Genomic DNA, 27,373 nt, shown 5'->3' with positions numbered 1-27,373 from the left:
AATAAGAGGAAAGACAATCTGGGCCGTTGATCTTTTGGCCCGGAGCACTCGAGAATTGAGAAGAACTCAAGGGGCATCGAAACGTCGTAGTTTAATAATTTGATCGATTTGCTGTAACCCAACAAAGGAGGAGGAGGAGGAGAAGAAGAAGGAGAAGATTAGATCGTTTGTGATTATTATGGGAAGCAGCAAGTTCCCACATCCCCCACCCATAAAAAAAGACAAAAAGAAAGAAAAAAAGCAACTTTCGACTTCCTGCCTCGTGCCTTCCGCGTTGACCGACAAAAAAGTCAGTCCCCCCACGGTCGGTGAGGGCGAATCACGAGTTGCCAAGTGTCGGGGGTGTCTCTCTTGGTAAGTTCGTTGGATGCTGGGCTAGCGCAGCGGGGGCTTGATTTGCGTGGGCCCGGATCTACGCGGATCGATTCAGATCGAGACCATCCATCGGGTGAGGCCCGCATCTCTCGGTTAGGCGAGGTCGCCCCATTTTCCTTAATGAAGGGCCTCACCACAAGACAACCATTTGATACTTATCCTAAGTACTTTAGTCAAAACATGACTCGTGAGCTCTTAATTATTATTTTGTTTTTTTTTTATCACAAGTCCTGAGAGTTATTATAGCCGCAGTGAAAAACGGATTAGCGCTACTAGCGCGGCTCGCTTAGCTTTTGCTATGGAGTTCGTTGCTTTTCATTTTGTTAGGAGTCGGTGCTTGTAAGGGGAAGATGGCATTGCTATTGCGAAGGATTCAATCCAGTGACAGTTCCCTTGCGACTACCTTGTTACGACTTCACCCCTAGTCGAAGATCCCACCTTGGTATGCGCCAATAAGACCACCAAAAGCCTTTGCAGCACTCATGGCACACAGAAGCCTCGGGTAATCATTGGTCTGATGCTTCGGGCGAAACCAAATCCCCATTCAACAGGAATTCCAGTGGAACTTGTGTGATTTTTAGGGCTTTCGAATAGCATTTTTGTAGGATAGAGAGTTTTGTCATCCTAGATTATGAAAGAGTAGGGATTTTCCTCGCTGCTAAACCACGACTAATTGCTTCAAACAATAAAGGGCAAACTTCGGAATGTCGAATTTCTTCTATTGTGATTTAATTCCGGTGCATTTGTTCATGTATGTATATTGAATCGGAAGTGAAATTAATTAATTTCGATACTTTGCTGCGGGAGACATTAGTCTTGAAATGTTCACTTAAGCAAAGCCAATTCCCCTCTTTCGGCGAGTGCTAGGGAGAGTGCTGATTAGAGTGATTGTAATTTTTGTGAATCAACCACGTAGAGAGAAAAATCTATGTAAATAACATGTTGGAATTTTTCGACCAAAGAAAAACGAAGTTAACAGCCACTTTTCATGGTTTTACTTTTTTTTTTTCGGAAGTCCAATGACTTGGACTGCATAATCCAAAGAGTTTGAAATTAAATTATCTATTTGCTATAAGTCAAAACAATGTGGGATATTTCAACACCCGCTCACTAAATTAGGAATGACACGTGGAACTTGAAGAGCGGGCCAAACGGACACGTGAAATCAATTGGGACAGATCCTAGCTACGATATCAAGGTAGGAGGTTCAACCCATAAATTTAAACTGATAGGTGGATGGACCAAAAGTGTAGATGTGCGTATATTCCCCGTAGCCAAGCCATGTGGTATATTTCAGTAGCATTCAAGGCAAGAAATCGGTGATCTAAAATCGTCTTACACTAGCCTCTAGGTAGTTTCTGTCGTAAAATTCATGAAAAAATGAGAACTGTCTTAGGCGTGCAAGTATTATTTTAAGAATAATTCCGTCCCTTTGAGTATGAAACTCAGTGCGTAAGACTCTAGCGACTACCCTCCTAAGATACAATATATCTTCTTCTATATTCCACACTAGATATTAGAAGGAACGGAAACAACATTATGTGTATAACTCAATGAAGAAGAGAAAAGAAAAAAAGAAGGGCAAATTCTCTCTTGTAATTTTTAGGCTATCTTTCTAAATTGTGATTTGTAAGTTTGTATTCAAATAAAAAAAGCCGTCAAGCAAGAGCATTAAGAAAACCGTTATATGACCGTTAAAAATTGCTCGTTAAGAAACCATTAGAAAATTGTTATACAATAATTAAAAAATCATTATACGACAGCTGGAAAACTGATTGTCGGGGATTAACGATAGCAAATCATTGTGGTCATAATTTTATCAAAACTATTTAAAAAGAATATTTCTTAACTATTATTAAATATCCAACAGTCTCACCCTTCATTTTGGAACCTTATTGCTTACATTCTCCACTTGTCCTTCCACAAAGCCTAAATCTACATCAATCTTTGATGCCATATACCGGGAGAATCATTTTCTTGTAGCGGTTGTTCATTGCCGATGACTCTTTACCTCCAGGAGGGGCCTCGACGATAAGCTGGTGTCGGGGGCGAGTCGGCCAGCGATGACGAGCTCGAAGGCCTGATTAGACTTGGATATCGTGTTGGCGGAGCAGTAGGTGGAAGACGACGGAGGGAGGGAGGGAGGGAGGAGAGGAAAGGTAGAGACAGTAGTAATTGCTGCGATGGTCACGGTGAGTTCGTCGGAGGTGGTAACGGCGACGACGAGAGTGGTGGGAGCCGTGAAATAGCCGATTGTGCATAGAGTCCGGTTTTATCATGGCGTAGACTTGATCGATGCGCGGCCTATGTTCCATGACAAAAGAGTGTCGACATTCTTCACAAAATTGATGAAATGAGATGATTCGGGCAAGCCATGGCCAGTAGGACGTGCTTAAAGAAGGGAATTGATTGTCTAGGTTAGTCTAATTTTCCAAGCCAACCAGAACCGTGCGCATCGAGTGAGCTACCAATCTTAGGGAGGATCACCAAAAAAGTCATAAACATATTGTTATTGTGTCAATTCAATCCTAAATATTTTTTTAACCATTAAGTCTAAAACATTTTTCATTTGTCCGAAAATCGCTGATATGGACGACAGCCATCCTACGTGGCGTGACTAGCGCTGTCGTGAATAATTTTTAATACTATTTTAATTTTTTTGAATTATTTTTGTCCTTTTTTATTTTCTTTTTCTTGTCTTCTCTTCCTTCCTTCTCCAGCAGGTAACGAAGCCAGCGACTGGCTAGAGGAGAGATCCTCAAGCGAAGGTCGTCCCCAATCCCGCCATGGCTAGGCGAGGCTCACCCGTACCGGCCCTCGCCTCTGACCGGTAGTCGAGGCTCGACGACCGACTAGAGGAAGAAGGAAATGAAAGAAAAAATATTATAAAAATTGTGTCAACTTCAACACCGGTTGCTCCACAAAGGAGGGTCGACGTCCATGTCGATGATTTACGGTCAAAATTGATTGGATTGACTGAATTAACACATATACAAAACATTGAGAATTTAATCGACAAAAAAAAAATTATGATTGAATTGATACAATCACAATAGAATAAGATTTTTTTTGGTAATTTTTTTGAGCTCATAATCACCTCTAGATGATTCTGACAAAAAAAAAAATCACCTCTAGATGATGTAACATTGTGCCCACGCTCAAATATTCAATTGGATTGGTTATCAATTGTATAAATCATGACTTGAAATCTCTATCATAGGAGTCTCGAAGTCATCGACCCATTCCTAATCCAGTGGGACAAGGCAGTGTTGTCCCACTTCCATCTCACGTTGCAACAATCAAATCAGTCTCATCCCGCTTTCGAGGTTGGTAACACACTAAAGTTTGGCTTAAGCCACCGATGACGCGTCGAGCCTTTGAAACTTTCAGCAATATTGTGCAAATTCTTCTTTCGTATCGATATCAGTCTAAATTTTCATTTATTTCGTAAAATATAAATGATTTGAAATTCGTTTTCCTAAAAATGATCCTTTGAAAAAATTAGTCAATAATAAATATTATCATTATCGGCAACAATTTATATATGAATATTTTTATGGGTGATGAAAATATATTTCGTTCATTTATTTTTGAATGCGATATGAGCGATCCTTTTTAGGAAAATGCTAGCCAAATAATTCACTTTTCGATAAACAAACGAAGCCTATAAGTTGCATCTCTATTCGGTTACAGAGATTTAAGAGAGTTCGGGATCGAATTCATACATGAAATGCTCGATATGAACATGTCTCCGCTCCTAATATTTAACCTAATTTTTCTTCTCGCGATATTGAGGATACCGGAATTTGTATCTTCTGGATAAGTTAATTAATAGATCGATCTCGTTAAACTAAGCCGCATCGCTTATTCACAGATTTACATGCTCTTTATCTCCCCTTTCCTCCATAAGCTTAAGCTTTTCAATTAGATTTTCTGTCATAGTATCAGAGCCAGGTTGCGCCCCAATTCATTCCACACGTGCAGCCAACTGTACTGCAAATCCCACTTCTTCATGTACTTGCAATCTCCCTCCGCGTATCTTTCGAGAGAGAGCAAGATGTACATACGATCGATGCTGCGAGTCAATTCCACCACAGCAGAATTGCCTGGTTTCTTTAGTGGCAAAATAGAAGTAAATAGATTGGTGCTCATGGGTTTTAAATCTTCGTTTTAAATGCCCGTCATCAACTTCCTAACGTGGAACTGGTCAAATCTTCAGTAAAACTAATGTTTAATCCGAAACAATGGCCATTGCGTACATCAACGAATGTGAAAACGTCACGTGATGTAACTCAGTCAGAAAACAAGGAGCGATGTTTAAAAGTATCTTAGCGTGATCCATTCAGCTGATTAAGCAACCATAGAACTTCATTAACCGGGTCAGTGGGTGGGTCCGAATTCCGGGCCACCTAAACTCGAAACCGCGTTTCGAACTGGACATCACATCACTCCATCGCATCACTCATGCTTGATTTCCTCCTCTCTTTTTTTTTTGTTGCTAATTTCTCGATTATGTTGGGAAGTAAATTTCGAATTGGTTACGCCTTGCTAACACATCAAACGCAAGCCGTTTGATTCGAGAAATTGAGAAGCTCAGAAATTTAATAAGAACAATAGTTCTTGTAGAGCTACGTGGTAAAATCGATTGTAAGAGCACGAGATCTCGAGCGCTAATTCACTAGCTCTTTGTGGATTCGCGAATTAATTTCTAGAAATTAATTACCTAACTCTCGTCACGCGGTATTTATATTATTATTCAATGATTTTCCCATTTTTGTTAAGCTGCGAGAATATTATATTACAATGGCTGGACTTTGGAAACTTGATGTGGTCAGCAATATCTGATAAGAAACTTGACACGATGATGTCCCTCGTCTAATTCCGAAGCTACGTGGAAGCTCGCTCTCTCCCCATGCAATATGTCCAAGATTCACTAGCACTCAAAAGCCAGTCCTCTCGTGTATAAATAACCCGCAGCTGGAACACACTTGCTCTTAATCATGATTAGCTTCTCTTAATCTTTTAACTTCTTTAGTCATTAACCCAATCATACTGAGGTATAACTCTTACTTACCGAGCATGGAGGATGCAGGAAGCAGCCGCGGAGGCACCAGCTCGTGCTACCGAGGCGTCCGGAAGCGGAAGTGGGGGAAGTGGGTGTCCGAGATCCGCGAGCCCGGGAAGAAGACGAGGATATGGCTCGGCAGCTTCGACACCGCGGAGATGGCCGCCGCCGCCTATGACGTGGCAGCACTGCATTTCCGGGGCCGCGATGCCCGCCTCAACTTCCCCGCACGGGCTGCCAGCCTCCCCCGCCCGGGGAGCTCGAGTGCGGACGACGTGCGCTTGGCCGCCCACGAGGCGGCGCTGCGACTGCGGGCGGCAGCAGCCCCCAGCCCCAGCTCGGCCCTGAACAAGGCGGCCCCGGTGACCGTGAGCCTCCCGCCGGCCATGATCGCGGCCATCAACGAGTGGCCGCTAGACTCACCGACGATGTGGATGCAGATGGCAGAGGCGCTGCTGGCGGCGGAGGAGTCGCCACCGGCTTCGTTCTCCTCGGTGGGCAGCGCTAACTCTTGGGACAAAGAGCTGTTTGGAGACGTGCCCAACGAATGTTTGCTTTGGGAAAGGATATAGCCTTGATACAGCCTTGAAGCCTTACATTACACACACAGTACACAGATAATCGTGCATCCATAAGACAGTTTGTAACTTGATTTGGAAGTACATCGCGGGTAAGACAGAGAGCTCGCGTAGTGATTTAGATGTCGAATTAACCGCAATCGATGTAACCTTTTTCTTAAGTAACGTCAGAAAAAAAATGTTGATTCACAGAAAAAAAAAATTAAGTATGAATTGCAGTGAGACTTTGTCTATTCTGGTGGGCTCGAGATTTGCTGTAATCGGGGGCCCACTAGCCCGAAACATCGGAAGCCCATGCATACTTCTGAACTCGATTCTTGTATTCGCTATTCGGGTATGGAGGCCCAGGCGGAGGATTCCGCCACCTGAGGAAGATTTTTTTGCAGAAGCACGTACACGTGCACCTTCTCGCTTCTCTGCTCTTGGTTGATTGGGGGGTTTGGCCACGTGTACCAAGATGCGCGCCTAATCTCCAAAAAGTCACATTTTTCAATGACGTCATGATGAGTCATTGTGGCGACACCTGGAAAGGAAACCCTTCGGACAGATGTATTGAATTGCATAGGAACCACAAATGAGAATCTGAGAAGGTGAATTGTTGGAATTGATTGCGTCAATAAAGGGCCAATCAATAATTGCCTTTAATGCATTGGTGGATTTGCAATCGAGAGATTTTATTTCCTATTTCATAAGTGAAAAGATTGCACATTGTATATTTTTTCTCAATTGAACCTACGTCATTTTTAAAAAATTCACTGCGATAGAATTCTCTCCAAAAACACTCTCTCAAAAAATGGTCTCTCTAGAAGAACGATCGATCGGCGGATCCAAATCGTTTCCTCTTTGGAACTTCTAATCTATGAAAATTGAGGTATGTTTGTTAATCGTGATGTGCTTCTCCGATTAGTGATATAAATTGATTCCAGGGCATGTTGATCTAGTACAATCCGTGCGTAATTATACGTATATGATGATTCGATTGTTGTTCGGCTATAATTCGCACGTTGCGTTTATGGATATGTAGATCTATAACATTTTTCGCTGCGTTTATAGATTTGGATTAGTATTCAGACGATTTAATAAATCTTATTTCAATTTCTTTTGGCCAGCTTCTTTCTGATTATGAAAGTAATATTTAGTTTGGAATTCTCTAGTTTTCATTCGGTCAGGTCCTAATTGTGTGGTCATTTGCCATAATTTAGGGAATTATCAAATGCGTAATCCGGAAATTTTTTTGCGGGTCCTCGGGTTTGACCGCTTCTTGGAGCTCTTTCCCTTCACCGTCTCCCTGTCGCCATCGCCTACGTTGAAGACAGGGTTTTGAGTTTGGACTGAGTGTGTAGGCAACCGCGTGCATGGGGTCTTGGGCGCCGACTTGAGTTTGGACCTGGGGGTGAGTTGACTCGGAAGTAGAGGGATAGGAGGTAGGAAAGTCGGGTTTAAATGATCGGCGATGAAGGTCGATGCCGTCGTCGATGGGCATGACCTCACCGGTGATGGCCGAGGAGCTGCGGCCCTTGTCTACCAGTGGCAAGGCCGGCGAGGGCCGCGGCCACTGCCGTTGTCCCCCTCTCTCTCTCTCTCTCCCTCACACGCGCAGAGACCAGAGAGTCTCCGTCTCTCCAACCCTGCGTGTACGTATGCGGTGGTTGGTGGTGGCGGGAAGGACACTCCACCGCCCCCTGCTGTCTTGGCAACAGTTTCCTCTTTTTATTATTAAAGATTTCTTTGGAAATAATACTTTCTTCTTTTGGTCGGACTTTGGAAATGATTTTGTTTAATTTTCTAGCCACCTAAGCGTTGCTGTCGTATAAGAGTCGAAGTTACGCTTAAGTGTCGTTTCCCATTTTCAGTAAGGTTTTATCGAAGGTTTAACACGAAAAAATTGACCTAATGTCCTAAAAATCCTCTTAGCTCTGTCTCAATTTTATTTTTTGTCTCATAAAAAATCTCAAACTTTAGGTCCTATCTCAATTTTGCCCTTAATTTTTTTGTCCCATAAAAAATTCTTAAATTTAGGTCGTGTCCTAATTCAATTATATTTTTTTTTTGTCCAATTAAAAACTCTAAACTTTAGGTCTTGTCCTAATTTTACTTTCCGCATTCAATTTTATCCTAAATTTTTATAGTCTCGTAAAAAAATCAAAACATTTTACTTGAATTGCAAATGTGTCCCATTAACCATCTGTCCAAAATTTCTCGTTAATAACCGAGAAATGGAAAACTTCAAAGCACGAGATGTCCAAGTGTCTTGAGCACAATCTCTCTCAATGCGAAAGACGAAATATTTCCAAGCGGGAGAGATCGAAGATCGAGTGCAAAATCGCTCAGGGGGATTTTGACAGAGGGTTAAATAGAGGCAAATTTATGACTAAAGTATAAGTTCGTGATCTTTTAAGAGACGGTAAGTAGAGTAAAATTGAAATTGAATCTAAAGGTTGGATTTTTTTTTTATGAGACAAAAAAATATTTATAGTATAATTAGTAGTGGACCTAAAGTTTGGGGTATTTTGTGAGACAAAATATTTTGAGATATAATTGGGACTGTACCTGAATTTCGCGATCTTTCATAGGATAAAAAAACTAAAGTAGAATTGAAACTGCACCTAAAATTGAAAGTTATTTTATGAAATAAAAAGTAGAATTGAGAAAGGATTGTTTTTTCTTTTTTTTATTGAAAAAGATAAGAGTTAAAGTTGAAAGCTTTTTTGCGATACTAACCCTGAAAAAATTACTCATGCAAATTAAGAATAACATTGCACACAATTCAACAACAAAAACGCACAAAATCAAATAAGTTCAAGAACCTTAAATGGTATTATCTATACAAAACGTTTTGTAAAAATCCGCTTGTTGGAAAAGTAAAGTCAAGAGACACAAAAATCTAATCAATTCAACAACTTCACCTGGCTGACGAAGCTTAATATCATTGCATCCAGTCGGCCGATGAAGATCCTCTCTCTCTCTCTCTCTCCCTCATTATTTTGTCAGATGTCAAATCACCGGATACCGCTTTATTGATATGCTGGGTGGAGAATCCACGTCCCATTTGATCTTTATACTCTCTGCAGAGTAACTCAACATGCTTGGGATTTTTGTTTGGTCAACATCGCGTTAAATATAATTTGGACATTCAATGTGAACGGAATCAGTACTAAAAAAGTTCCAAACCTATTGTGTTTATACCAATTCAATCTTAAATTTTCAATTGGATCGATTTAGTTCTAAACCATTCTTGTATTGATGCTCTTGCTAGTTTTGATTAAAAATTGATGACGTGAATATTACCGATGCCATATAAAACAGTTAGCGATGACATTGATATTTTTTTATAAAAATTATTGTTAATTATTATTTTTCCTTTTTTCCCTCCTTAAACTTATACTTTGGCCGGCCCTCGCCAGCCGGTCTTCATGGGCCACCGGCGAGGGCTGGCTAGCCGTTGCCCAGGGTCATCGCGACCTCTCTAGCCACGTGTGAGGCGGACCTCACCTAGTTCTAGCGAGGGTTGCGATTCTCGCTTGGATCGAATGGACCGAATTGATATTAATATAAAAAATGGTTTAACACTAAATTGATCCGGTTGAAAAATTTATGATTGAATTAAAATTAATATAACAAGTTTAGGGCTTTTGTGATACTTCTTTCTAATGTGAACCATTGACGTGCAAAGAGATTTTAGTTACGAAATTGACTCTAAATACGCTCACGTTGTTCGCTCATTGGCGGATGTAGAAGACTCTGCGAATTAAACAGAGGCGGGCAGGAGAAAAACAAAAGACACGTGGGTGACTAATGAAGGACCCACGATTTGCAAACTGGATTCCACAACAGAAAATATCATAGATCATGTCAAACATCGGATTAACTGTAAAGAACAGTAAGATTCCACGTGGCAGCTTTTGCTCTCGGTCCGAGGTCTCCGTGTACGGATGGCGGGAGTTGCCGGTGGACACGGTCAAGCGGCGGCTGTCAGTGCCAGGCCACCCCCAGCGAACGCGGAAACCGTACCGGGGACCAAAGAGGGTGTGGCCCGGTGGCGGTGGTGGCGGTGCAATTTTCAAATCCCCCCCTTTCTCTTTTAAATTTTTTTAATTCACTTCACTTTCTTCTTTGACATCGTCAGAAAAGTTTCAATTCCAAGATTTGACTCGAGGCTTTAGCCGAGCAATGGTGGACAAATTAACTGGCACTCACCATGATCCAGCTGTTAGTGATTAACCCCATTTTTTTGATTAAATTAATGCCGCAATCGTGTGGTTCTAAGTGGGCGGTCGTGGGAGATTAAGGATTTTTAGTCAACGTGTACTCGTTAGGTTAACAACCTGGGGATTAAAAGTTCAAGACCCCTGTAACTCCTTGGATTAACAGGACTAACATGAGGCTAATCACGGGATCAGTCGCGTAGTCCAACTCGTGATTCGCATGCCGAAGCCTCGAATGTTCGACTCCCCGATGCATTCTCAATCTCAAAAAATCTTAATCAGTCAGTGAGGTACCGGGTATGGACTTTTTGAGTTGGACTCCTCCGCTGGCATCATATGAAAACCACGATGACAACAGGCTCACTCTATGGACGGTCGATACTTCGTTAGTATCTAGCGCTCCCATTTGTTTCACAAAAAACGAGCGATAAAAAAGATATATTTCTGAAAATGAATGTTTATATTGCTTATAAAAACGAAAGAATGAAAGATATTTGTGTCATGTTTAGACAAAAAATTTTATTGCTGATAAAACTTTTTTTGCTAGCTAATTATTTTGCGCGATAAAAATTATCATATGTGTAGAGAAATATTTTATGAATTATTTATTTTTTGCGAAATAAACGAACACTTAAATCGAATATTTCCGGTCACTATGAAGTACATCTTGTTTTTTATCCGACAAAAAAAAAAAGGTTAATACCACGAAAAATTTTAAACCAAGACACGTGTGACAAATTTACCACAAATTATTTTTTTGACCACGAAAAACCGTAAAGTGGTACACCTATGATAAATTTAACCAAAAATATTTTTTTAATCATAAAAAAATCCTAAATTGATATATCCGTGACAAATTTACCACAAACTAATTTTTTGGATCACAAAAAATCCTAAACCGATGCACCTGCGACAAATTTACATTTCGTTAGATTGGGTTAATATCACAAAAAATCTGAAATTGATACACTTGTGACAATAGAGAGTAAAGACCCTAAACTGGCAAACCCATGAATTGTCACAGGCCATCTAACTTAGCAATTTGACAGTTGAATTTAACGAAAATTGACGAATGGTAAATTTGTCACACGTGTATCGGTTTAGCGTAAATTTATCGCAAGTGTACCGGTTTAGAATTTTTCGTGGTAAAAAAAAGTTTGGGGTAAATTTATCGCAAGTGTACCGGTTTAGAATTTTTCGTGGCATTAATAAAAAAAATATATATTGTTTTCCTTTGTTTTTTTTTTTTTTGGGGTCTAAACATCTTGTCTCCGTTTTTTTTTTTTTTGGTTGAATCTTGTCTCCGTTTAAAAAGTACAAAATTAGGGCGAATATGGGTGGGTGCGTAGATGTAGATTCCACGTTCAGTCAAAAGGGCACTTTCCTCACGTTTCAATCGGGAAGCCAATAATTGAATTGCACGAGAGAAACAAATGCGACAATATGAGAAATGGAATTGCTACTGAAGAAAAAACAATATGCTCGTCCTATGTCCACTTCCAAAATTATCATAGTAGTTTCCAAACTTGTAGTAGTTCAGTTTGCACATGTTCTTCATTAAATTGAACATCTATTTCGACCCCCTCCCCCCCAAAAAAAAATGGAACATCTACATTACGTAAGCATGACTGCAATTATATATATATATATATATATATATTGAATTATGGAAGGTCGTTTTTTTTTTCCGGTCAAATATAGAAGGCCTATATGTGGTGAGCATAATAGCACAAAATAGTAGCGAGAACTCGCACGCACAGATGAAGGTGCAACACGAACGAAGCTCGACTCTGAAAAATTTCAAATCAATTTGTACTCTTGTTATCAGACAACTGGTTTTCAGATCCAGCAAAACAAAAATCCCTGAATTCCATAACGACCCTAATTAGTTGTAAGAAGTACTTGTGATTGGATTTTCATTTTCATTTAATCTAAATCTTATGGCGTGCACTTTGATTTTTTTTTTTTAATCCTTTACTGCTCGAACCTATTTACAAATATAAACATGTGAATTCGCATATAATTACGAGAAAAGGTATTTTCAATTTCAAGGAGAAAAGAAAAGAAAAACTACTTTTATCAATACATAAAAAATAAAAAAAAAGATGTGCAACAAATGGGTTAAAAATGTGACGAATAAGCGAGCCCAGGATAGAAAAAAAGGTTTTGAAACACCGAAAATGGAGGATTCTGAGTTCAAACGCAACTTCAATCGGCCTGTTTGTTCCCAACTACTGAAAAGTAAAATGTGTTTTTCTGCCTTCTCCTCAAAATTTAAAATATTATTTTAAATTGCTAAAAATTATGAAATAATACATGCAAGCCTATTTGTCTATTATCTTTACATATAGGATCGCATTAAAATCAATCAAAATGTGCGGGCAGCAAGATTTCGATTACACGAAAAGTGTGAAATTTAAAAAAGGTAAGTCCAAACGTGCCTTAAACATTACGAACGACTTACTTGAATCGATTTCATTAAAAAGTCAATCCAAACGCTACATGACTCTTCATACATACGACATCCTGGCCTGTCGATGCTGCACACGGTGCACAAATCCGACTTATGGGCTCAGATCTTCGATTCCTGCGGGTCTTAAACGACTCCACCGGGTCTTAAACGACTCCACGAACTTTGTTGCAAATGTTTCCTCCTTACATCTAGAACGATTTGACATGCCGACAAGATTTTCCTTTCTCATCTGAGGATTTCGCATGGTATTTTACATAAAATAAGAAGACTCTCCTAGCTTGACCATCGACCTTCCTACCTTTCGGGTTAGGGTTTCCTTTGAAACAACAGTTGACATTTGCATCGTCGAACTCCAATGTCTTTTGTCACGTGTGATGGTTTGGTGGCATAGTAAAACCTGGATGAGCAAGTTTTGACGAGAAAAAAGTCACCAAAATCCTAAATTATAATTATTGTAATATATTTATTCTAATTTTTTTTGTGATGGAAAAAACTTGAAATTTATTTTCGTGTGACATATTTATCCCAAAATTTGTTTGTGACGCCAAAAACCTAATACTTATACCCGTATTTACCCCAAATTATTAAGCATATGACACATTTACCCTCAAATTTTGAGGTAAACGTGTCACATTAATATACGTTTAGGGTTTTTGGTGTCATAAAAAGAGTTTGGAATAAACATTACATGAGTACCAGTTTGGCGTATTTTGTGTCACAAAAAAATTGGAATAAATGTGCCTTAGTAGATATAATTTAGGATTTTTGGTGATTTTTTCTCTTTATTATTATTTTTATTTTTTTGTATGTGGGTTTTAAGAACGTGGCATTTCTTAAAACTTAAGATTTTTGGTGGTTTTTCTTTTTTTATTTGTATTTTTTATATGTGGGTTTTAAGGACGACGCATTTCTAAAAACATTAAGATAAGTTTGGTAAATAACTAGAGACGCTCGAACGCAAAAACATCACAACACGGTCGGGTTTCGCCAGCGTGTTCCCACTACTACGTAAGTTACGTGGAAGCTCGCTCCTTTGAGGTGACTCCCTACAGCCTCGATAGTCATGTGAGCGAATGCAAAGTTCAGACCCTATATATACGCCCAAAACGAACTGAGCTCGGAGCTCAGACTCGATCCCTCAACACGTTCGCTCGACGAGACCCAACAGATGAAAAGAATGCAGCGAGGAGGAGCTGATCGTTATCTCGGAAACCATGACAATGATGCGCCTTGCGTTGCTCGGTACAAGGGGGTCCGGCGCCGGAAATGGGGGAAGTGGGTGTCCGAGATTCGCGAGCCGGGCAAGAAGACGCGAATCTGGCTCGGGAGCTACGAGTCGCCGGAGATGGCCGCCGCGGCCTACGACGTGGCGGCGCTGCACTTGAGGGGGCCGGGGGCCGCCCTGAACTTCCCCGACCTCGCCGGGGTCCTGCCAAAGCCCGCCAACGCGAGCTCCGGAGCGGTGCAGCTGGCAGCCCAGGAGGCGGCATTGAGGTTCAGGAGGGCGGAGGGAGGGGAGGGGGCCGGCGGGGGAGGCGACTGCACGGGCGGGAGCTCGGGCCCAGTGCGAGTGGGGCTCAGCCCGAGCCAGATCGAAGCCATCAACGAGGCGCCGCTGGATTCGCCGAAGATGTGGATGGAGCAGGCGGCGGGTGCTGTGGGAGCCGACCCGACAGCGGCCTTGGATCTCGGCGACATGGAGCTGGATGAGTGGGGCGGAATGCTGCAACACTCCATCTGGGATTAGCAGATGATAAAAAGCCCTAGCACTAGCAAACATCGAACTTCAGTACCCTTTTTCCCTCAATTTTTTTTTTCTGATCTTTTAATAAATTTGACTCGGACAGTGGGAAGTCAACAGTCCCTGAATATCGGCAGGTTGTCATTTTCAGCACGCCGGCCAATTTGTGTAGTTAGGAAACCTAAATTAATGATTGATGAGCATCGTCATTAGGGATTAAATCGTCTTCCAATAATGTAGATTCTTGATTTAATTCCCTACATGTCCGTCGGTTAACTGTTATTGGAAAAAAAGAATTCTTTGCTGGTAGTAAGCTTCAGGCACATTATTATGTTGAGATTAAACTCGCTAGCATTCTTTGTTGAGTTATTACTTTGTGGACTTTCTTGATTTTTTTAGCTTTCACTTAGCAAAGTTACTATTGACCTTATCAATCTTCAATAGGTATATCAGGGTAAATTCGATCTTTTTTTAACTTTCACTTATTCGTATAATTCCCATGTAAAGTCACTGTTACCCTTAACAATGGTCGATAGCGATATCAGAGTAAATTCGATCTACTATACCCTTGACATTCGCTTTCAGTACATTCATAACAACGAGATCTTGATATACGTACATCTTGCCTTAGGTCATCGGATGACCTTTTGTCGACTAGGAGTATCATAAGGCCGAGTCATGTTAGCACAATTTAATCATAGCGTCGACTGTGTCCTCGTCCTAGACCACCAAGGATGCTGAGATAACCGAGATCAAGACGGGGATGTAACCGAGGTAACGAATGGCATCATACTTTGAACCCAGGCCACCGAGGAAGCTGAGAACTAATTGGGAATTAGAAATAGGATGAGCAACCGCAAAAAGATGATCCGCTATGTTCTTGGCCTTCAATGGAAAGAAAGCCATTCTCTAGAGAACGAAGTTGATGCTTAAAAATGTGATCACCACATGCCAAAGGACATGATAACTAGCATGTCATGCATTCAGCTAAATTTTCCCGTAATTAGCATGATGTTACACCGTCTCCATAACGGTGAATAATGTGTACGCGCAACATAATATGACGAATGCACGAGAATTGATGGGGGAAAGTTGATAACTCCATTACTCCTTCATAATAAGGTTCGACAGCTACATGTTCTAGAAACCATACATTCGACGCACAAAGCCGTGGAAGGCAACATTTTCACTTGAAAGAAATCTGTGCAGCCTCCGTCCATTACTATTTAAAGTCCATGGTTAACAACCATTATAACATGACAGTCGGTATTACAAGTTCACCGATCATTGTTGTTCCTGAAGATGCTCATAGAATGGTGAAGAATTTCTGTGGGGGTCTGAGCATGTCCGGCAAATTGGATTTTCCTTCACATATCCGAGACAAACAATAGTCGTGTCTGTTGAGATGCACGTGTAAATTGTGTTAGAAAAGTCTCACATTGAAAAATTAATATGGTGTGAAGCAGTTAATATATCCAAGTGGTTCATAACTCAATCGAGCAACTTAATACAAATACCGATCTATTAAAACAATTCTTCACTCACTTAAATGTAAGTTTTCATTTTAGTAAAATGTAAGTTTGTTTGAGAGGATTGCATTACTGCCAAGCCCATGTCCATCCAATTTTCTTAACCATCAGAAAGAACTGCACTTTTAATGTATTCTAGGGAACTTTGTGGCCCGTGTCATAATTTGAACGACAGAAAGCTATCTCGCAGGTGTCATCCCTCATAAGAAATGAGGGTACCATCCCTCACTTCAGGTGTCATCTTTGGAGTGACCTGCAAATTTGTAACAACCTTAATACAAATGCCGATCTATTAAAACAATTCTTCACGACAATCCTCCTCACCCACCTCCATACAGTACTCGTTCTAGTTTGTCATCAAATGATTTAAGGCCTCTGTGCGATTTAGTTAACGTCCACGGAACAACAAAAAACTATCAGCCGGGCCCAATTGTCAAACTACACTTAGGAAGTACATAGACCGTGTGACAGAAATCTACGAAAGAAACTAGGGATCCATTTGTTTCGCGAGAAATGTGGCATTTCTGAAAAATATTTTTAAGAAAAGTTGTTTTCAGGTGTTTTGTATGGAAGACTTGCTTTTAAATTTCTAAAGAGACTTAATTCGCACGAGTGCGATACAAACTGTGCACATGCTGTGACTCCAGCGTCGGCACTTGAGCCCCAGCCACCGGAGTTCCCAAAGCCCAATCGCTTGGGTCCCGGTCGCGGCTTCTAAGCACTGGTGCTGAGTTCTTACAAAATTTTGAAAGCATAGAGAATAATAGGCAGTCCTCATTGGCTACAAAATTTCGACATAATGAACCTGCAATTACGAGTAGGGACTTGATTTTCGAGCTCTTGGCAACCTGAAGCGAGAGAGTAAGGATCTGAAGGCGTCTGAGGTGCTCCGTTCTAAAGAAGAAGCAACTGGGTTTCGAGGAGTGGCGGAGCAAGAAGATGAGGGAGAAAGGGAAGCCGAAGGTGACGGAGCCGAGGAGAGAGGCCTCGAAGATTGGGGGAGGAGCGACTGAGGTAAGACGTTCAAGCGCGGAGGGCGAGCTGAGGATACCTATAGCAGCAACTACACTTGTTGGAGCTGTAGAGGGTCTTGATCAAATCGTCAAGCACCTGGCGGGTCTTATTGGCCAAAGCGGAGAGGTCGTGCTCGACCGTGGGGCTCTCCATCTCCTGGTGGCTGGTGCCTGAAGTTGGGGTTCTGGCTGTTGATGTTTAGAGTCACAAGGAAACTAACACCAAATGTTTGCGGTGGTTCAGCCCTTATTAGGATCGTATGATATATATATATATATATATAAGAGTGACTAATTACGACGAGAGTATAGGTAGAAATATATATAGTTACAGAAATACCTTGTCATACGCGTAAATTACATATTAATTTTCGGTATTTACTAGGATTGGGAGGTTTGTTAAAATTGGAGGGAGGAGTGTTGGAATAGGAGGATACGATGACGGAGGAGGAGCTTTAGAGATGGAGAGAGATTCGCAAGAAGGTGGAGATAAGGATGGAAAACGTGCGGCGACGAGGAACGAGAAGGAGAAAGCTCTTGGGCGACGTAAGACATGAGCAGGAGATAAGGCTTTTCGATATATATATATATATATATATATATATATATATATATATATATATATATATATATATATTGCCAGAGATTTTCGATATCTAAAATCCTACTTTAAAAGACTTCTTTTTCGTTGACTGAAAATATTTTTTTTAACCAGTTTGTTTTCCTTGTGTCAAACACCGGAAAAATATAACATAATTGTTCTTAAAGATCATTTCTTGCGAAATAAACGAAGCAATCGCATTCTTCCCACATCCAGGAACAAAGTCGTAAAAGGTGGAATTCCAAAGGACTAATGGCTAGACATAGTGAACTGATAGACCTACAACGGCAGTGTCACGGACCAAAGGATGGTTGAAAAATTGTATGAACTATTACAGGCTCCACAGCCTCATGGTAAACCTGCATAACCAAAATAGAAAACCATAGAGCATAAGCGAAAGATGGCAATTTAAGAAGCAATTTCATCTGTATCTCTTGGCAGTACTTCCATTCTTCCTTTTGCTATTATCAGATTATGTTGGGCAACTTCCATTTCATCAAACTGATTTTCTTGATGTTGTTAAGTTTGTTCCCGCCAGAATTAAGTTACTTCTCTACCCAATCGACTGACGAAACAGCCCAACAATAAGGGTTGAAATATTTTGGCCTCTAGAGTTTTCTTGAGCATTCTAGAAGACTTCTAGGGATGATATGGGAATTGTTTACCAATGAGGTAGATGGTAGCCTTGTAACTGTAGTTGAGGAGAGCGAGTATGAACCGTTCGATAAAAAGAAATCAACGATAATCATTGGAAGACCTCTTGTATAAATAAAGGAGCTATCTCCTCATTTGTATCACTCAACATTTGCAATAGAAACACATTCTCTCCTAAAACTTCTCTCAACAATCCAAGTCCTAATCCTGAGCATTGGCCCACCAAATTTTGCCATCCATCTTTCCCATCTTTTCCGGTCTGCAGTCCATCTTTTCCAGTCTGCCCTTTGCGGGCGGAGGCGTAGAATCATTAACAACCAAACGGGATACTAGCTGATATTGGAAAATCATCTCTCATATTGGAGAATCCTCTTGCATTTGTTGTTTCTCAATCCTCAATGCTTTCGACCAAAAAAAAAATCTTCTCAATGCTCTTTAGAACAGATCTTACCCATTCATTGAATATGATTTAATTGCTTCCGAGCTGGGATCCGGCGTCATCCGGCAACGACAATAAAATGGTTTCCAACATTGTTTTCCTCGTTCCATGGACATATCACAGCATGATTAGTCTTTGAAACAAAACTTGTTTATCCCGAAAATGAAGGGAATGCGCAGAGCGAGACTGCCGACAATTGAGCCAATGGAAGCGGATTGCGCGTAAAGATCGAAGCAATTAGGGCTTAAAAAAAGGAAAATTGGGTGGGGCGGAGGGCCGAGGTTTGGGGATTGGGATTCAATGTGAGCGAGAGGGTATTTATCAACTCACCAAAGTTTGGCTTTTGATGAGAGAGAAGCGAGTAGGAGAGTTTCAATGAGAGAATGACAGCGCATGTCAGAGATACAGGTGAGGCTGCGTGCTTGCGTAGGCGGTGATCGCTTTCAACTACCTTTTGTCATCTTGAGCACCATAGAGCATCGTGGAAATACCGGACCAAAGGAAGCAGTGGCGTTAAAAGATGAAAACCATTCACCTTCAATGTACCATCGTGAATGTTGAAAGAGTTCATCAAAAGCAGGAACATAAGAGGGGATAGAGCTAAACATGCAGAAAATCAAAGAATGTTAACTCATTTTGGATAACTATAAGGTCAAGGAATGTCAATTCATTGCATGGTTCTATGACAGACCTATCCCACAATAGAAATTTGAAATGTTAACACATAGGCTGCTTATGAAACATATAGAAGGATATTAACAACTCTGCAAATATATGTTGTAATAAGTTCCAAAGAAGCTACATTTACAGTCTTGCAAGTGTTACAACTAAATAAGATCAAGCAAGCACCAAACAGATTAAGGAGATCTTGATGTACCGGTGCTTCACAGACAAAATTATATGCCATACGAAACTTTATAGTTTAGAGTCAATAGATGAGTAACTAGCTGCCAGAGCCAAAAACTATCCTAGCCGCTCACCAACTTCACTTGCCTCTATGGCTTGTCATTCTTATTCTTTGGACTATTTGGCAGGAAGAAAAGTGACCATTTTTTTTGTTCTCAAAATTTTGATCAACCTTTTCGATTCGACTCGATTTAAACCACCGATCAAGTAAGAGTATCGCTGCTTCTCTCTTCTTTCTTCTCTTCTTCCTTTTCCTCTATCTGCACATCCTTTGCACTTTATTTATTTTTATTTTTAATAAAGTTTTTTCTAAAGCTAATAAAGTTCTCTCGCTTTAAAAAATGGAAAAGTCGTCTAGATACCAAATGGATCCCTTGATAAAGTATATTTTTGCATGACAGAGGTGAGAAAAGAAAGAGCATCCAATAGTTGTGTTTTCGAATCCGCCTCATTGATATTACTCGCAGGTCAAGTCACGAAATTTACAGATCTCAAAAGTTCTTTGGAGGCTTTAGCAGAAAAAAGACCATGTACCTTACATCCCTTCAAGACATGCACAACTTGGTGATGGTACCAAAATCAAAATGAAAATAGCAATATCGTTTAGAAGAGAGCAGTTGGGATGAGCTTACACTCGGTGCGAACAAATTGAAGCGTTGGAAGGCAACCAATGAGACCCATCAAACTAGAAGGAGATTATCTTACTAAACATGTGTGAAATATAAGATCAGGAGCATAATTGGGACTAGTAAAACACATTCTAGTTCTTAAACCACCATTGAGCTTCAATACAACAAGTAGTTCTACCTGACAGAAAATGAAGCATAGTGAGATTCGGAATGAATGCTTCCGACACGCACAGGATCAGAAACTAATCTACTGGACAGAAAGGTAGTTACTAAAAATCAACAATCAAACAAACTCCTCGTGAATCAACAGACGTGCGCGCTCAATTTCTTTTGCCATATCATAAAAAGTATAAACTTCAAACGCGCGAGCACGCCCAAACATAGAGGAAAAGAGATGGTGGGAACCTGATCTGGCCGAGGCTAGAGACTGCCGATTTGAGCTGAGAGAGCTTTTCAGCATCAGGCCGAAGGTCAGTGTGACGAGAACTAGTTGGTCCTAGAGCTAGAGCGTGAAACGGATCGTGTTAGAACTTGTTTAAAAGATAAGCATTTACCAAAATTCAGTCTCCCTTTTTAGTCCAATTTGATTCTCTCGTGAGCATTATGAATGGACTTGTTTTGCAAAATTCGGATCTTCTATCGCTCATTTTCTTCATCGCGGTTTTGAATTCACCTGTGCAATTCCGGTGCTGTGTTGTTGCATTTGACATCAATGGTTCGGCAACTGAACATGAAAATGAAAGACCTATGAAGCTTTGGAGTAATTGAATGACAAACCAACTCACTCTCTGAGGCCGGAGCATATTGTTTTATCGAACAAATCTCAAGTTCAACTTAGGCCTCATGGATTGATTCGGACCAATCCTTACTCCTGCAAGTAAAGGTCAATTTCGCCTACAATTTGATTCGATGGGCTCAAGGTCGAAGATGTCGACTCTATAGGGAAGTGGTCAAGCTTTATTTCTCACACTTGGAATCTATTCAATGAGTTCTCAATAAACTCAAACTCGACTCAAGTTATAAGTAAACTTCAGTCTAAATTTGAATTAAAATTTGAACTTTGAGCTCGAGTTGTTATATTAGGATGTAATTAGAGATGGTATCTATCAATCTATACCATATCTGTAATTATGATATTCCCAGCCAAAAGAGTAGTTCATGAGTTGCTCATCGCACTCGTCTTACGTATTAGCAAGAGAATCAATATCCAAAACCAGGTGGAATTAGCAATAACTGTGGAGTACCGACAAGGAAACTTGGACATATTATTGTAGGAATAAATTGGTCAAATCAAAAGGTTTATGATTGAATCCACAAATGGACAATAAGTTTATAACATTTTTCCTTTGGTAATTATCCCGGGAAAAAAAAAAGGGACCCTAGAATTGGATCACCACGACCATGTAGGGATCCGTCTGTTTTACAAAAAATGAATAATTTGAAAAATATATTTCAAAAAATGATCTCTCATATCTCTTAAAAAATTAATGAACCAGAGAATACTTTTATCATTCATGAAAATTTTTAAATATGAATTGCTATCCACTATCCACAATGAAAAAAATTTTCACTGTCTAATTATTTCAAACGATTCAAACAATCATTCTTTGAAATATATTTTTTAAAATAATCCAGCCCATTACCTGGAAGACTCATATTGCAGGCCCATTGGCTCTTGACCAGCAAACTGGATAAGCCCGACGGCCCATTTCTAAAGAAATGAAGTTTGCTTATTGTTTTCTCTGCTAAAGTTTAGAATTTTACACGTAAACTGTAGCATATTTTGACAAGTTACACGAATAAGGACGATATAAGGAAGAGAGAAAAGAAAATACTTGAACACCAAATGTAATGATGGTATCTAGTTTAATAAATACAAAAATAAATACATAAAATAAATACATAAAATAAAACAAATACCGAAAATTGTCGTATATGGGTAAATCGTAAAAAAAAAAAAAAGATCCGCTTGCATATTATTAAGGACGATACTTTTCATTTCTCCGTCCTAATATTTCGTAGTAAAATTGATAACTAGCATGTACAGTGTATTTCAATATTAACAAAATAAGTTCAAGTTGATGGAGCATGAAATTGTAATGAAATAACTTCGTAAGGGGTCCAAATGAGATCCTATAATAACTATTAATTTTAAGTTTGTACTTTCAAAAGTTGGAATTTTTTAAAGTGCAATAAAGCTGAAATTCCGAAATAGTATTGTGATATGGACTAGATCATTACAAATAACTCATTTTAGAATGATAAGTTAAATTAAACCTTTTCTTAATGTATTGGAAGGTGGGAAAAGGGCACGTCACGATCACCATAACTTGAATATAGAATAAAATAATGGAAAAAAGGGATTTGAGCATTTGATATGGAACCCATCGTTCTTTATATGGAATAACGATGATTCGGAGTTCGAGTGTTTTTCCGCATCAATAAGATTGTTCCCACGAATCGCATCTTGTAACTGCTCATTATGTGAGGTTATTTAACACATCAATGTTAGAGGAGAGGCTTTAGTACTATTTATAGAGTTTTTAGCTACAAACACTAGCCGGGCTTTACTCGGCCCGCACTAGCCAGCCTCATATTAGAGTAATTAAAAATTGTTATGTCTTACCTTATTAGAAAAATCCCGTAAAATAATAAATATCAATCTCAATTGACGGAATTTACATAAAAAAAGGAACTCTAACATATATGACTAAGGAAAATTATGAATTTAACAGTTGATGCAGAGTGGTTATAGCCATTTTGGAACTTCAAGTCACGAACGGTGACGGGCCCGCCAATTTTGAACTTCAGATCACGAATGTTGCGGAGTGGTTGTAGTCAAAATCAAACATTTTGTAGCAAATTTGAGACACATACGTCTCCATGCAAATCGATTATTTCGAGAAATGTCGAATCCCTAAATAAGAAGCGAAGCGAAGCGTACACGTGGGAATTAGGCGCCGACATAGCAAAAGCACGTTTCCAGTTCTGCCCTACAGGGACGTGCAAAATTCGACGCAGACCACCGTTCAAGTCAAGAGGGGAGGGTCGAGGAAAAAAAGGGGCTGCGCCACTCAGAACGCGCCACGTGTGAGCGGCCCGTGCGGGCCACAATTCTAGACCATTCCACCTCCGCGTGACCGATTCATTCAGCGAGCCCTAGAAGGCCAGAACAACACGAGAGCGACCGAGCGAGCGCGAGAAAGAGAGAGCGCGACGATGGCGTCCTTCGCTGAAGCTCCACCAGGCGATCCCAAGGTCGGGGAGAAGATCTTCAAGACGAAGTGCGCTCAGTGCCATACCGTCGAGAAAGGCGCTGGCCACAAGCAAGGTTCGCTCTCTTTCCCTCGTCCTCGCGCCTGGAATCTTCGTCGATCCATTTTTGTGTACTCACGCCGAGCAGTTTTAGTTCTGTGTCTATCTCGTTTCTGATGAAGATCCACGATGTGATTGTCCGTGGAGGTTCTGTGTATTGGCCTCGGTGATAGATCTGAGCGATTCGTAGGTGGATGGTTGGATCCGTTTCGGTGGTGCGTGCTTCGTGCATTCTTCGAGGTGAAATGAATTAGGGTTGAAGGATTATGGAACTTGTGATTGATTTTCTGGGATTGGATTCTGTGCTTGTGTACGTGTGGCTTAGTTTGGTTTTCCCTTTTTCTATTATATTTTTAGATTTAGCTGCAAACGCTTTTGAACTGGTACTTTTGTGATGAGTAAAGAATTTCATGTTGTTCTGAGACGACTAAAAGCTTTTCTAATTGGTTTCTGCACATCTAGATGTCCTTTATCTGGTGATCTTGTATTGTGAAGGAAATATGGGCCGCACACATAATTGACTGTTTGATGCTGTGAGTGGAAAGTTGGGTTCTGTTGTTTCTATTTTCGTTTTCCATGTAGAGCTTCGTTTAATGTCTTTCTTAATTTGTGTCATTCTTAAGCTCTGGTCTTTCGATTTTCTTTATTATCACTTGCCATGTGCTCATACTTGTCTTAATTTTCAGGGCCCAACCTAAATGGACTGTTCGGTAGGCAGTCCGGCACAACTCCGGGATACTCTTATTCCGCTGCGAATAAGAACATGGCTGTCATCTGGGAGGAGAAGACATTGTATGACTACTTGCTAAACCCCAAGAAGGTACCAATGCACAAACTGATTGCTAGTTAGCCTTTGCCACTATACTCATTTTGTAGTTTTGCATGTTTGCTTGATTAAGAAACATTGATGCGTTCTGCTTGACCGGTAGGACTAATTTTCTGTTTGTGAGATCATTTGGGTACTCTGGTAGCTTTAAGTTCTTGTATGATTCTCGGGAAGGGGAGCTGTAAACAAATTAAGTGTGGATATTGTATTGTCGGTGCCAAGAGTGGTATTCTAGCAGAGGAACTATTGTTAAGGAATGCACCAGTGCTTTGAAGCATTTTAAAGCGTTTCGTTGGTAGTCCAAAAGTTATATCTTTGCTCTGGAGAATGCCACATTGGGGTTGAAACTTCTAGATTTTCCTTGTGCACCTACCACTAAAATATGATGTATATATTATGGGTTTTTGGTCATCAGTCGTTTGCAAATATTACACTGGCAACAGTCGCACTGTGAATTGCAATGAGGAAGCTGACTCGTATTAGATGCTACACCTGATTGTGTCACTATATATAAGATTATACATGGATAGGCAGACGTGATAGGATGTGTGGATATATATTGACTGTCACTTTGGCCTCGTTGTTTTGGTAATGCAATTTTGTTTACTACTTTGGGCTGGTGCCTGTGCTTGAGTTGCCTGTGGACCATATGCTATGGTTGAACCATGACGTCTCCTTTTTATGCATTTGTCAACTGTCAAAAGATACGTTCTTTTTTAGGTTAATTTATTCTTTTGGGAGTTATCTGGATCATTCGATTTTAGGGGTAATATGGTGCCTTATCCATGTTAGTCAGGTTTATCTCCTTTTTATCTCTTTGTATGCATGAAATGGGTTTATCCATGTTTATCTCCTTTCTCGTATCTCATTCATTTGTGTGTTTCTACAGTACATTCCGGGAACTAAGATGGTTTTCCCTGGACTGAAGAAGCCCCAAGAACGCGCCGACCTGATTGCGTTTTTGAAGCAGGGTACTGCATCTTAAGCAACTCAATGGCATCCCCCAGTTCCATTTTATCAAATATTGAAATTCCCGTTCAGCAGAGAGAATGAGGCGTTATTCTTTTCCCTAATAAAGTAGACACAATAGGTCTTTTGCAAACTCTTAGTTTGGCGAGCATCGCCAAGGTGCATTTTGTTGTTTGCTGGGAACTGCCAATTGAACCATATGCTCTTGAAAACCAGGAATTTTTCAAGGTTTTCCTATAAGATCCTTCTCTTGAATTGATGATGCATTTCATATGGACAGTAGCTCGAACGGTCGATACCTAGTTTGTGTAGGGCCTCATATATAACATTGGCTTAATTAAGAGGCCTAGCGGATTTGATTTTGCGAGAAGTAAAGTCTATATTGTGTCTGGCCGAAATGCTATTTGCTAGCCTCATTGCAAAATACTGGTCCTCTCAAGATGGTTCTTCCTCTTAAGCCTGCTTCTGTGTTTGAAGACGGACAGACAAAGTTGCTTTTCCAAAAGAACCGACGAAAAACAGCGAGGCCATTTCCTTTACTTATTAACGTCTCTACTGAATATAGGGTGGCAGGCATTGTTGCTGTTGATAGAATCACGCAAAAGGATTAGTTACTCTTCATGAGCCATGATGCTTTTAAATTTCTTTGGTTTTGAGGTTATCCTAGTAATAATTGACCCCGAGGGGCCAAATCTTTCGAATTATTTGATGTTTGTAATTCAGTTTTTGCGCCAGCCTGCTTTGTTCCGTCCGTCTATATTTTCCTGTCGGCTCCTGTCTCTCTCGCACGCAATTAGTTATGCTAATCAATTGCTAATATTAATCCTTGCCATAATCTTAGATCCGCTGTCTAGAGCAGTCAGCGCGAATGCGGTGTGTTCGTGGCAAAGATTATTTTGATTCTCTAGGAAAAAGGAAGTTCTATGAAAAGGGTTTTTTTAATCGAGGGAAAATTCTCAAAAAATCCTAAACATATTTCAATTTTACCGATTCAGTCTCAAACCTTTTAATTTCACCAATTCAGTCATAAAATTTTTAAATGTTATGCCAATTCAGTCCTAAATTTTTTACATTTGTACCAATTCAGTCCATCCGGCAAATCTTAGTCGACCGACACTAGTGTGGTAATTTTTAATAATATATATATTTTTTAATTCTTCTTTTCTTTTCTCTTTCTTTTTTATTTTGGGTTTCCTCCTACCTCCAGCCATGGAGTCACCAACCAGTGGAGAACCTAGCTGGTGAACCACTGGCGCCGACGGTGTCGCTGGGCAAGTCGGAGCCACACCAGATTTGGGTGTGTTCGTGTTTGTGTGGGTGCAGGTTCTGACTCTGAAAGATCTTCGAGTTCAAGGAAGCCTTCAGCTTGCTCGACAAGAATGGCGATGGTTCACTTCCTCTCTCTCTCTCTCTCTCTCTCTCTCTAAAACAATTTCTTCTCCACAAGCGTCCAAACAAAGAGAATTTGACGGCAAGTGAGATTTTCCCTTTGCAAGATTCGTCCTCATTCTTCCTTCCGTTCACTAAACCACTTCGTCCGCCATGAATAAGCCAGTAAGGTCCCACGTGGAATCAACACCCATCCCTCTTGTCGCGGAAAGGGGCCGGTCGAGTTTCGAGTTTCTGCAATTTGATCATGTTCCTCCTCACTTAACTTCCCATCGTGATCGAAAACCAAGAATCTTTCAGACCCAGAACCCAAACCCACATAAACAGGAACACACCCAGATCTGGTGAGGCTGCACTTCGCCTAGCCATGGCTTGGTCTCGCCCAGCAGCACCGGCGCCAACGTAGCCCAGCGACTGCGGTGCCGGCGCCGGCGGCCCACTGGCTATGTTCGAGGACTCCATGGCAGGAGGAAGGAGAAGACCCTAAATAGAAAAGAAAAACAAAGAAAAGAGAAAAAAAGAACAGAAGAATTGAAAAAATATCAAAATATTATTAAAAATCGCTACGTCAGCGACACATCAATGCCGATTGGCCAAAACTTGCCGAATGGACTGAATTGATACAAATGAAAAAAAAATTAAGACTGAATTGACAAAAAATTAAAA

General features: G+C 40.4%; 3 protein-coding genes across 3 annotated transcripts; all 3 read left to right on the top strand.

Annotated features, from left to right (window-relative positions):
- Window positions 1-126: 126 nt before the first annotated feature.
- LOC115734313 (cytochrome c) lies at window positions 127-25,591 on the top strand. Its single transcript, XM_030665051.2, has 4 exons — window positions 127-156; window positions 23,411-23,539; window positions 24,210-24,343; window positions 25,239-25,591. The coding sequence occupies exons 2-4, from the start codon at window positions 23,428-23,430 to the stop codon at window positions 25,332-25,334; spliced, it is 342 nt and encodes a 113-aa protein (XP_030520911.1). The 5' UTR covers window positions 127-156; window positions 23,411-23,427; the 3' UTR covers window positions 25,335-25,591.
- LOC115735030 (ethylene-responsive transcription factor ERF021-like) lies at window positions 5,395-6,208 on the top strand. The gene has a single exon (XM_030666071.2). It carries the CDS (start codon window positions 5,455-5,457, stop codon window positions 6,010-6,012), a length of 558 nt encoding a protein of 185 aa, XP_030521931.1. The 5' UTR covers window positions 5,395-5,454; the 3' UTR covers window positions 6,013-6,208.
- LOC115735916 (ethylene-responsive transcription factor ERF022-like) lies at window positions 13,815-14,781 on the top strand. Its single transcript, XM_030667358.2, has one exon. The coding sequence runs from the start codon at window positions 13,865-13,867 to the stop codon at window positions 14,441-14,443; it is 579 nt and encodes a 192-aa protein (XP_030523218.1). The 5' UTR covers window positions 13,815-13,864; the 3' UTR covers window positions 14,444-14,781.
- Window positions 25,592-27,373: the final 1,782 nt, after the last annotated feature.

Source organism: Rhodamnia argentea, chromosome 2 (assembly GCF_020921035.1).
Source record: "Rhodamnia argentea isolate NSW1041297 chromosome 2, ASM2092103v1, whole genome shotgun sequence".
Taxonomy (NCBI): Eukaryota; Viridiplantae; Streptophyta; class Magnoliopsida; order Myrtales; family Myrtaceae; genus Rhodamnia; species Rhodamnia argentea.
Note: the sequence above shows the minus strand (reverse complement) of the source record. Positions and strands in the feature narration are given on the sequence as shown.